The 12,567-nt window shown below is 40.9% G+C and overlaps 1 protein-coding gene across 1 annotated transcript; it reads left to right on the top strand.

Moving 5' to 3' along the window:
• The first annotated feature begins 2,100 nt into the window (after positions 1-2,100).
• On the top strand, positions 2,101-6,466 carry mgat2 (alpha-1,6-mannosyl-glycoprotein 2-beta-N-acetylglucosaminyltransferase). Its single transcript, XM_008398391.2, has 2 exons — positions 2,101-2,268; positions 4,663-6,466. The coding sequence occupies exon 2, from the start codon at positions 4,911-4,913 to the stop codon at positions 6,324-6,326; it is 1,416 nt and encodes a 471-aa protein (XP_008396613.1). The 5' UTR covers positions 2,101-2,268; positions 4,663-4,910; the 3' UTR covers positions 6,327-6,466.
• The last annotated feature ends 6,101 nt before the right edge of the window (positions 6,467-12,567 follow it).

The following is a 12,567-nucleotide window of genomic DNA, read 5'->3' as shown; positions in this document are numbered from 1 at the left end:
CATGCGCAAAAGACGGTTTCAGTCGCCGTATTTCCGGTTGCCTAATTGTTGTTTAGCTCCACCTATTGGTAAGGAAAACAAAACTTTAGAGGGATAAGTTACATGCATAACCTCGTTATGTAGACTGAAATTGATGTCTAATTTATTGATTTATAAGAGAAACAAAAAGAACAAATTGAAAACTATTTTTTATTTAAGAATAGATAAGAACAATTTCTAGTTCAATATAAAAAGTTCATTATTACTGTGGTATATGTGAGAGCATACAGCCAAGTTCAGTAAATTTCAGTAGGCTCTTTGTCAGATTAAAAGCATTTCTTGAAAATAGCGACCTTTAGGCAGGTATTAAACATATTCTTCCAAAACCAACATTTCTGTCTTAAATATTTTATATTCTAATCTCAATTTCCATATTTTTATCAGCTGTCAGCAGAAAGTTATCATAATTAATAGAAATAAAGGCTTGAATAAATCATTGTGAGTAATTAATCTGCTTATTGTGTTTAGCTTAGTGAATTGATTCACTGAAATAAGTAATTTTTTGATATAATTGTACTTTACTGAATATTACATTATCACTCAGAGGTCCGGACTGTTAGTGGCAGATTTGGGCAGGATGTATGGGGAATTTTTCAGCTGATGTACACGTGGGTTATTGTGTGCAGAAGGTGTTTTAGTATTCTGTGAGACTTCAAATGTTAAGAGAAGATGGGCTGCTTTAGATTTAGTTTGGGAATCCATAGCAGACAATTTGAAGGAAAGAACTACCCTCCTTTTTCAAATGTATATCTATATTTTTGCAAAAAGATATTTTTCCTATCCAAGCACAAGACAGTTTTCTACTTTTGTCGACAAAGAGGAGCACAATATTCTGTCTGTGTGCCCAGAGCACGATCGCAGACATCTCTCAGCTACTCCCTGAATGAGTTTTCAATAGCTTGTTTTCACATCCAGCTAATGAGCAGCGCTTACACAGTGCAAGCACTGCCAATGACTCTGATTCTTTCAGCTCATAGTGAGCTGGCCATCTCCTGCAGCACTAAAACCTGCCCAGACCATAAAACAGCAAAGCAACACATTTCATATGACAATTAAATTTGCTTTCACGTTAACATTCACAAGAGGCTGCTGTACGTCAAGATATTTTAGGAGTTTATGGAGACCTCTAGTAGCATCTTGCAGTCAGCTCTCAGGGTAAACTTGCTTGCATGGTCAGACCTGGACTTAGGCCATTTTTGACTGTTTTCTGTACAGTGGAAGTGCTGATTTTACGTTCTTTGGAGATGTATATAAATCCCTTAGAGAGCGTTAATCTTCATTCTGAAGGCCTCGGACAACTCTTTAGGTCTGTGAGCTGTCACTTCAACACTCAGAAGCACATGAAATTAAATGTTTGAAACTTAAACGGAAAATTTTCACACCTCAACATTTTTTTTGATGCGCGGGTGTGTAATTATAGTCGTTTTATTACTCGGTGGTCATATTTTTACGATGTTTAAAACAATATTCAAAGAAAATAGGAATTAAGTGAAACTGTCAGCAGCTGTGGGCTGCACAGTGGCGCAGTTGGTAGAGCTGTTGTTTTGCAGCAAGAAGGTTCTGGGTTCGATTCCTGGCACTGGTCTTTCTGCATGGAGTTTGCATGTTCTTACTGTGCATGCGTGGGTTTTCTCTGGGTACTCCGGTTTCCTCCCACAGTCCAAAAACATGACTGTCAGGTTAATTGGCCTCTCCAAATTGTCCCTAGGTGTGAATGTGTGTGTGGATGGTTGTTTGTCCTGTGTGTCTCTGTGTTGCCCTGCGACAGACTGGCGACCTGTCCAGGGTGACCCCGCCTCTCGCCCGGAACGTTAGCTGGAGATGGGCACCAGCACCTCCCGACCCCACTAAGGGACAAGGGTGTAAGAAAATGGATGGATGGATGTCAGCAGCTGCAGCAGTCAGAGGAAGATGTTTAAACTATAACCGTATTGGACATAGACATCAATAATAATGTCTATGGTATTGGATAAAAGCGGTTGGAATACACCCCCACTCCATTCCCTCCTGCTCGTCCACCCCACACCACCACCACCCCCCTTCCCCCCCGGACCAGTGCATTGTGGGACAGTGGGAGGCGGCGGCTCTGTATTTGTGATTTTTTTTTTTTTCCGAGCAGCTAGCCGTCATTTACGTTTCCATGCAGTTCGCTGGAAGGTATGGAGGAGAACGGAAAGCCGCCGTTCTAATGTCTCCCAGTGAAAGGACCGCACCAGTCCAGTTTGTTCGGTGAGTGCGGACAACATGGTTGTTTGTGCTCGGTTTGTTACGCTGCTGCTGTTGCTGCTGCTGCTGTTGTTGACGACGAGCTCTTCTCTTGGCTCTGGCTGCCTTGGAAGTTGCTAGCTGGAGCCGTTGCTAGCATTGAAGTAGCATTTCTGGATGCTCGCTGTCATAACGGAGCCAAGCTGGACCCGCGGCTTCTGTTGTTTGGAGTGGCTCTGGGAGAATTTACTGCCAGCTAGCGGAGTTAGCTCTGCCTATAAATAATGGTAGGATCGAACAGAGCCGCTGCTGACTCGGTGTGCCACTGACAAGCCACGGCTAATTAACAGACACTGACAGGCTTTAAGCCGTGGGAGAAAACTGACACATTGAAAAATGTAGTAGACGGAGGTGGAGGTGGAGGGGGGGGGAAGCTATTTGACTGTTTGTAAAATAAATACGGAAGTAAATAATGTCGTCTTTTAAGCTCAATATGTCCAAATAAGAAAATATACAATTGACAATTGGAAGAATTTTTCAAATAATAATTGACAAATTAAGTTTTCCATGGTTGTGACTCGTTCCTATTAAGTGTTTGTTTGTTTTTTTCTGAATCGTATGCTTCAGGCAGACAGAGGCAGGATATGCAGAGCTGACAGATCATTCATTTAGTAATCAATAAAATATGAAGGTTTGTTCTGCAGGTCTGAGCAGAAACGGCCAATCAATATCGATAATGTAATTAAGGATACACTATAATGCAGAAAGCTTTGAGTTTTATTCAATAATAATCCAAGTAAAGTTGGTCTATTATTGAAAGTGGGATGGAGGAATAAGTTTGCAGACATGAAGCCCGTTTCCCTGAAATTAAATAATTGCTTTTACAGCAAGTCTACTAATGGGTTATGATCATATTTTGCTTTTGCAAAATATGATTAATTGATCTCATGCTATTACCGTCCTTCTGTGCTCATGATCCCATTTGAATAATGTAAATTGATGGGGAGAGGATAAAAATGAGCCTGGACAAACTTTCCTCAGTTCTTGCTGTGGGGTTTTTTCTGCATCCTTGGGTAATTCCCGGGAGGTTGAGGATGTGTCAGAACATCGCAGTAATAACGCAGCTCATGACTGGACCAGCTCTTGTCTAAAAGTAATCCATTCTGTAATCATAAATGACTAAGCTAGTTTTCAAGATATACTTTGACATGAAAGGGGTTTGCTTTTTTAGATGGAATTAGGTCAGTGTGTATTTCTAAAGTAAACATTTGTATAAGGATAGTTTATCTGCCGTATTCAATTAAAGCACAGTGAGTTTATTAAAGCACACATGGCTTGAAATTCTGCATGAGATTGGGGTATTATGGACAGTTTATTTGAATTATTGTCACTGTGGCATGTACCGTATTACATCCCTTTAGACATGGGATGTTTCAAACGCTGAAGAACATGCTTTCGAAAATCCAGACACATCAAAAGCATGCAGCGCACTTTTTGTTTTATGGTTCACTGCATCCAAAAACCTCAATGTGTCAGAAAGTTGGTGTTAAAATGACTTGCAGGCTTTGAAAAAAAAAAAACTAAATTATGAATTAGTACTGTCGAGCAGCTTCTGTTGACTCTATTATTTATAATGTAGTTATATTGTTTTTTATAATGTAACTTTTATAATGGACAATATAAAAAAAACAAAAACGCTTCAACTTTGTAATTCACAATCGTCAATGTGGACATTATGATTTATTTATGTAAACCTCGACGAACCCTGAAGATGAGTTCATTAAAAATGAACTCATCTTCATGAATGAAGATGAAGCACTAGAGCATGCACTACAACCTTTTGGGTTCATTTGAAGACTTTTATTTTATATGCTTTAAAATAAAAGTCTTCAAATGAACATTAAGCCAACGAACTTGCTTTAAATTCAGTTGCCATTCTAAAATCCCGAAATGTTAAATATACTTTCCAATGAAAAAATAACAATGAGAGTTATTCACTTTGGGACACAAATGTAAAGTTACTTTTTTATGCGCAAAACATGTAACGTCATCTTATTTTTATTTGGCTTTTTTCCTATTTTTCTATTATTTTAATGCTTTTTGTGGGGTACTGCAAATAATATACACTTATATGGCTGTTTTTAGTGAAGCTAATTTAAATTTGTAGCCCTTTGGCAGATTGACAATAAAGCAAACAAATCTGAAAACAGCAACACACAGTAGCAACAACTTTTCACCTATCCTCCCTAATGTACACATAGTTTTATATGCTACGATGTCTCAACGTCAAATTGACTCAACGTCGTCAACATCAGTCAGACTCTATATCTTGCTGAACTATGGTTTTATGTATTTATTAATATTTTAACATTCATAACTCAGGTTTTCTTTTTTTTTTTTCTTTTTTTCATTATCCAGGTGGCTCATGCACACTGCCTCCCTGCAGCCGACATGCCTTATGGGATATTTATGAACCATCTATGACATTCCAAGAAGAATTAATGTTTACATTAAGAGCTTTTTTTGCCAACAATTAGCCTCACTGGGTCTTTTTTCTTTTTTGCACCTGTGGAAAAACACACCACTATATTTTGGTTGTGTTTCTATTTTTTTTTTTTTTTTGTATAGAATTTCTATCCTTTTTTGCAAGAGGCTGATTCTCTATCATGAGATTCCGAATCTACAAGAGGAAGGTGGTGATACTGACTCTGGTGGTTGTTATCTGTGGCCTAGCTTTTTGGAGCAGCGGAAGGCAAAAAAAGAACATAACTCTTCAATTCTCCAAGGAGTTCCCCAAGGAATTTGAGGCTGTGAAAAGGAGCAGCAGCCTCAGCAGCAGCAGTGGCAGCCTCAACAATCACATCCAGTTGCAAGCCACTCCTGCAGTTAGCCGTGCACCTGTCCCGCCACCCGTTATCCAAGCTAACGGCACGCACCTGGACGATGCAAAGGATAAAGCCAAAATGAACAAGCCAGAGGTGGACAACGCCACTCTCGTCTATCGCGGCATCGTCTTCCAGCTGAATTTCGACCAGACGATAAGAAACGAAGAGAAGTACAAGACTCGGCAGAAAGATGATCTGGTCGTGGTGGTTCAGGTCCACAACCGACCCGACTACCTGAAGCTGCTGGTGGATAGCCTGCGAAAGGCCAGGGGAGTGGAGAGCATATTGCTGATATTCAGCCATGACTACTGGTCTCCTGAGATAAACAAAGTGGTGGCCTCGGTTGACTTCTGTCAAGTCCTTCAGATTTTCTTCCCCTTCAGCATTCAGCTCTACCCCCAAGAATTCCCGGGGAACGACCCCAGGGACTGCCCAAGAGATATTCCCAAAAAAGACGCCTTAAAACTCGGATGCATCAACGCGGAGTACCCGGACTCCTTCGGCCACTACCGTGAGGCAAAGTTCTCCCAGACCAAGCACCACTGGTGGTGGAAGCTGCACTTCGTCTGGGACAGAGTGAGAGCTCTCAAAGACCACCAAGGACTGGTTCTGCTCATAGAGGAAGACCACTATCTGTCGCCAGACTTTATCCACCTTTTAAAGCTGATGAAAGCTCTCAGACGGGAGCAGTGCACTGACTGCGACATCCTGTCCCTCGGGAGCTACAGCCACATCGGCTACTCCAGCAAAGCGAACAAGGTGGAGGTGAAGGCCTGGAAGTCGACGGAGCACAACATGGGAATGGCTCTGAGCAGAGAGACGTACCACAAGCTCATCCGGTGCACCGACACGTTCTGCACTTACGACGACTACAACTGGGACTGGTCCCTGCAGCACCTGACCGTGGCCTGCTTGCCCTCCTACTGGAAGGTCATGGTGAGCGAGGCGCCCAGGGTCTTTCACGCCGGGGACTGCGGCATGCACCACAAGAAGGCCTCCTGCATGCCCATCAGTCAGAAGACAAAGATCGAGAACATACTTCAGAGCAGCGGAAACCAGCTGTTCCCCAAAAACCTCCTGATCACAAAGAGACTGCCAGCCAACGGCGCCGGAGGAGTGGCCCCGCATGTGAAAAATGGGGGCTGGGGAGACATCAGGGATCACGAACTCTGCAAGAGTTACGTTCGATTACAGTGACCTTAATTGCTACTATTATGTATTCTTTTCTCTTTTGCATCCTATATATAAAAAAAGTAAATCTTTATGGACTATTCTCCATATTGCCTGTTTTATTGGACTGTTTTCTTGGATTGTTCCAAATAAAGACGAATGTTGAATTTTTGGCTTCTTTTCATGAACATCGGGGCTCTGTTGTTGATACCCAGGTTGCACTAAAGAATATCAGCTAGAGTAAAAGTTCTTTTATCGTGAGCTTCTGTTCAAAAGTCATGAAAAAATAATAAAAAAAACCGGGGGTAGATGACTTGGTTGGCCTCTTTTGCTTTATTTATTTTTTTCATAAAAAGCGATTAGTTGGTCTTGAGGAGCAAAAGCCAAAGTGTCCACAACAACTCAAACCACAAAAACAACAGCGGTTTACACCAAGGCTGTTTTGTTTCTGGGAAATCAATGTAGAAAGTGCTTCATATGTATGAAGCTTGGAGTTTCAGTGTATGATATCAAAGTAAAAAGTATTAGTAGAGTTAACTTAAACTCCTATAAATACGCTTTTTGCTTGTTGCATTTCTTCATTTCTGTATTAAACATTTAATCCAGGAAGTCTATATATTTTGTATAGTGGTCTATGGAGTGTTAACCATATCAATAATAATACTTATGATACAACCTAATAATAACCCTTTAATGGAACTTTATTCCAGAAACTCTGACCTCTCCTTTTAAAAGGTTGAGATCGGAACACATTTTATTACGCAAAGCAAAATGTAGCCCATCTTAAAATAGAAATATAATTAGGAACTGAAGCCCTGTCTCATCAGGGTACTCATAAAGCTGGTAATCCTCTGGTGTTCACAATCCTGCTGTGCACACATGATTAATTTGAAGGTATTTATAGCAGGTAAATTTACTGAGATCAGACGAGCTAAGTTAGGCACCTTGTTCCATTTAGAGGCTTCTGGAGTCTTACTGAGAATACCGCTTCGAACATACCCTATGATGGGGGTTTTTTACATGCTAAGGCATAAACAAAAATGGGAACTTTTTTTTTTCCCCCCAGTTCAGTAAACTTTGACAGAAAAAGCCCAGCCTGGGAGCTGCTGCTGAGGACTGCAGCCTGCAGGGCATTGTTTCGTTTTGTTGCAATGCATCACTGTCTTGATTCCTAAGGAGGGAACATGGAAGTTCGGGCCACTGCGTCTCTGCAGAGATTTTTTTTACATTTTTTTTTTCCCCCGATAAGCGCAGGTACAACCAGAGGGGGTCCCCTGGCACTCGTGCTGCTTTCTTGTCCCTTTTGTTGTTATTGAAGATGCATTTCCATTTTAAGCGCCTCTGTATTGACGGTTTCCACTGAGACCAGAGCTTGCTGGCCTCCAGGCTGCATTGATTTATTTCTTTTTTTTTTTCTCCTCCTCAACTCAGCAACATGTATCTCTCCATCCTGCCTGCTATTTTAAAATCTTACAAGTATTTAGTTGAGGCTGGTGTATTCGTGTAGTCGGGTCATACGACAGTTCTGCTGGGGGTCCCATTTTCAGCGTTGCCTAAACTTAATGCTACACGCTTAATCCAATGCTGTTGCTTCAGCTGAACATCAGGTTAAAACCCCAACAATGATGAGGCCTAACAAAGGATTCCTGCATGCCCCGGGATCTCTGCAGAAGCCCCAGTTAATTTCCTGCGCGTGAACTTTAATTCCTAACACGGCGCTCGGGTCATGTGACTGGCACATTGTGCAGCTGCTCTCATGGTGGAGAGACTCGATAACTGGGCCTGCACCTCGAGGGAAGATGGCTGGCTCAGAATGGAAATAAGAATGGAGGATGTGGCACTTTGCTCCTCATGCGATGACCGACGGTTAGCTAATGTGGGAGCCTTTAGAAATTACGACGCGCTGCTTCCGCCGAATGCCCTGCAGAGATAGCCACAGTCCTATTTGTTCTCGCCTACAGGAAAGTAAAAGCAGAAAGCATGTACATCATTACAACACACTAATAGCCTCATTTTAAAGATCTACAGGCGGCCCGGCAGCATGCAACTTCTAGATGTTGAGCATTAAGCAGCCAAGTTTCTCCTAAAAGCCCTGCACAACTCAGATAATCGTGTAACAATGCAGCATTTCACATTTATTAATGCAATTAACAACGACATTTTGCTGACTCAGTCACATCACCTTTACTTCACGGATTTACCTTACTGCCAAGTCACCCCCCCCCCCCAACACATTAGCATCTGCTTTTTCCAATTCAATCATTATTTCTGAGCTTGAGTGCATACATGTTACATAAACAAACGGAGGCCATTTTAACAATCGGAGCAGTCGAGGACGCCGAGCTGTCTCATCTGATCAAAGTCGCAATAAGGCCGGGCCCGTTTCCCTCAACGTGTGCCGTTCTGGCCGGAGGATTTCACGGGCTGCTCATGAGGATGAGCGTTATATTGATGTTGAATAGCTGTAATTCAAAAGGAATTACAGTTAATCATTCGACTTCAGATGTTTATTTTAGAAAAACATAAATAGTTTACACATGGAAACAAAACTATACAGTCACTAATATTTTTTGATGCATTTCCCTTAAGTTGCAGTGAAACTACAAGCTATCTAAAAATGACAAATTATTGGGAGGAAGGGTTGCCTTGATTATGACTGGATATGTGATCACTCGTCTTATTAGAAGCGATAGGGTGAATTTGGGTTGGATTCCTGCCCCACGTTTAAATATAGTCCTTAATTTTTTAGTTTAGAACGGAGCTGTTCCTCCATCTTCACTCTGCCTGCTTTATCCGAACAAAAAACTAGCTTTGATGTGTGTTTTTGGAAAACATTGTCCCATTGGAGCTTCAACTAGCTAGCTGTCTGAAGTGGAATCCAATAAGCCCTCAGCAGAACGCTGCCACTACCATGCTTGACGGTAAGTAGAGGTGTATAATGTAGATTTAATTTATTTATTTTTTGTCATTGAGGCAGAATAGCTTAGTCTTTGTCATGTCTGTCTGTTAGTAAACCCTTTCTCTGGATGCTGACGCATCATGTATGGAAATATTTTTTGGGTATTTATAATATTGTACCAAGGAATAGAGAATCTTTTTCATAAAATCAAAGTTGCGAGCCTCATTTTATTCATAAAATCAAAGAATTAGGAATGGTTCCAATATCTTTTTTTTTTTTTTTTTTTAATGCCTGGAAATAATAAGATACTTTCTGACTAGGACTGGGAAGTTTGGCTCAGCTGCTGTATAAATTCCCAGGAGAAAAAGTGACCTGGTTTGTATATAGCCAGTTAAAAGAGTCTGACAGGAGAGCTGGGCAGGGGAAAAAAAAAAAAAAAAAACCTGCATTCGATTCTGTTAGTTTATTTAAGGGATCAGCCCTTCTGATTGATACCTGCTCGGCACGGATGAGAGCAGTCCGTATAGGAGCTGAGGCAGTCAGTCAGAGCCGTTTAGCAGCTCCCTGACAGGATGACTGAGTCAATCAGGCCTGCTAATCACACTCCACACACCTCTGCTGTCACGGGCTGCCGTATTTAGAGGGAGGAGAGCTCCTGCTTCCTCAAAAAGTGACTCATAAATTATGGAGGAGTGGTGTTCTTTTATTATTATTATTTTTATTATTGTTATTATTATTATTCATTTGGAATATAAAATAAAGCTGAAGCTGTGAGAATGCAGAATGAAGGTGATGGAAGAAATGGAGACAAGATAATGTTCGTAGACAGTGATTTTTCTGGTTCGATCAAGGGCTGGAGTCTTCTCCGAGCAATGCTGCCATCTATTGAACAAAAAAATAAAAAAAATACCACTTGCCGGGAGGACATGTCTCAGAAAAAAAAGGAAATGCAGCTTTTGACTTCATTTTTTGCCACACATGTCCCCCTTGAAGGATAACAGGTGCCACACCCAGAACTCTCTAGGGATGTGAAACCGGCTCAGATCTGTGTGACGAACATGCAGTGAGATGCTTAGAACATCTTCAGAAAGACGAACCCTCACCTAATCAGATTTCTCTGCTTATGATTAAAACAAAACAAAACAAAAAAAAGTAAAGTGCACTATGTTGCTTTTTAAAGGTCTACCGTATAGAGTGTTAGAGTGGTTTTCTAAAACCACTCTGCAAAAAAAATCTATTAGGTCGCTGTATTTAAAATGCTGCTTGCACCAATAGTTCTGAAGTTTAAATAGCAAAGCATATCCCCTGTGACTATTAAGTGATTCTAAATTGTGTTACTGATGCATTACACCTGAGGCCAGGGTGTCACTCTTACAATCGAACACAATTGTATTGTTCACCTTCATGGAAAGTAACATAGTTTCCAGAGATTTTAATTAAATGTCTGCAACGAGCATTTTATTGAAATGCTACATAATTACGTTACGGCTGCACTCTAACTGAAAGGATCTTTTTTTTTTTTTCTTCTAACTACATAGTTAGTTTAAGAGCACTCTCTTCAGCAGGTGTGTCCATTTCGATGTACAAATTATGCAGAATGTTCCTTAATCGTCTTGACACCAAAGGAGAGGGCAGACAGCAGGCAGCCAGATGTTTCCCAATAAGTCGTTAAGATTAAAATGATACGACTAGAAAGTAATGGATGTGTCCCAAATTAAAATTCTCATCTTTATTCTTGAACACATACAGGTGGGGTTGATGGGAGGTGATTGGCATGGTGTGTTCTTGTTGTTAAAAAAAAAAAAAAAAAAAAAAAAAGCATGAGCCAGAAGTTGAAATTCTGACTGGGAAAGCTCAGAGTTTAGCAGCAGTATTATATGGCTGCCACACAAACAAAGCATCGAAAGTTGTTGTTATGCATCTTTAGCATTTCTCTGAAATATCTATTTGTGAACATGCTGTTCAAGCTGTTAAAATGGGGAGTACCTTTTATTAAGAGCAATTACAAACACATCGGAATAAAATGTAAAATGTAACTAAAGACATTAAAATATGAAGAAAAAATAAGAGTGTACGAACCCCAGTTTAGATTTCCTAAATTGTTAGCTTGGGTTTTAGGTTGATATTGCCATAGCTACCCACCATTAGCATGCCGTTTTTGACGTTGGTTAGCATGTTGTCAGCGTAGCTAGCCTAGGCTACTATAACCGTTTAAAACTAAGTGATAAAATAAATTATGCTACCAAATTGAAATTAGGGAATGGGATAAACAGCCTTTGCATCAGACATGCACCAGTAACGGCACAATTTCTGTTTCCCCATCACTCTGGAACAGGTAGCTCTGGTCTCATCACACCGAAAAACACCGACCAACGAAAAAGCAGGAAAATTCTAACCACCATACAACTTTTAACCTTTTACAATATCCCGTTCCCTAATTTTAATCTGGTAGCATAACTTATTTTATCACTTAGTTTTAAACAGTTATAGTAGCCTAGGCTAGCTACGCTGACAACATGCTAACCAACGTAAAAACGGCTAGCTAATGGTGGGTAACTATGGCAACCAACGACAGGTTACCCACGCTTTCTGCAGTCAGGTCGCGCGCGCATCCGTCGTGTTAATAAAAAAAAAATCCATCAGACAAGCCCGCTCTGAATATCAAACGAAACTGTGACATCACAATATATAATTCCCAAAAGCAGAATTCTGTCATCACCAGCGATTATATAAACTCGTCACATCGGTCTGCTTTCATCACAACCTGTTAGCAGCCGCTGTTGATACGTTTCTCTTGAGAATTAATTTAGCAGCTCACAGTAAGATTTTCAACTTTGCTTGGTGCAGCATTTCTTTTGGAGATTGACATCAAACGTAACGTGAAATCTTTACCGAGTTTCTAGACAAGTGATTTATTTATTTTGGAACCTGGAACAAGCAAAGGTTACAATGGAGTCCGACCAGCCTAGAGTCGAAGAGGTTGCAGCGGACAACATTGTTGAAAAGGAATTACAGCCACCCAAGCCACTGAAGCGCAAGAAGAAGAAGGTGTCATTTGCAGTCTGGTGGGAGCTGCACGCACCTGAGGAGCTAAAGATATCAAATAGCAGGACTCTTCACTGGTCACTGAAAATGAATCGAGCGCCAAAGCACTGGAGACGGTGGATCAAAAAGGGGGACAGTCAGCCACCAGAGAGCGAGTCTAGTGAGAAGAACCAGGACCATTTCAAACCTGGTCCGGAGGAACACGTCCCCGTTGATCAAGAGATTTCTGCAGGAAATATTGGAAAGCAGAACGTTGCAATGATATTCTAATTTGTTAAAGAGTTCACATGGTGACTCCGGCAACATCAAAGTTATTTATATATA

The sequence above is a fragment of the Poecilia reticulata genome, linkage group LG21 (assembly GCF_000633615.1).
Source record: "Poecilia reticulata strain Guanapo linkage group LG21, Guppy_female_1.0+MT, whole genome shotgun sequence".
Classification (NCBI taxonomy): Eukaryota; Metazoa; Chordata; class Actinopteri; order Cyprinodontiformes; family Poeciliidae; genus Poecilia; species Poecilia reticulata.
The sequence above is the reverse complement of the archived record's forward strand: the minus strand, read 5'-3'. Positions and strand labels throughout refer to the sequence as shown.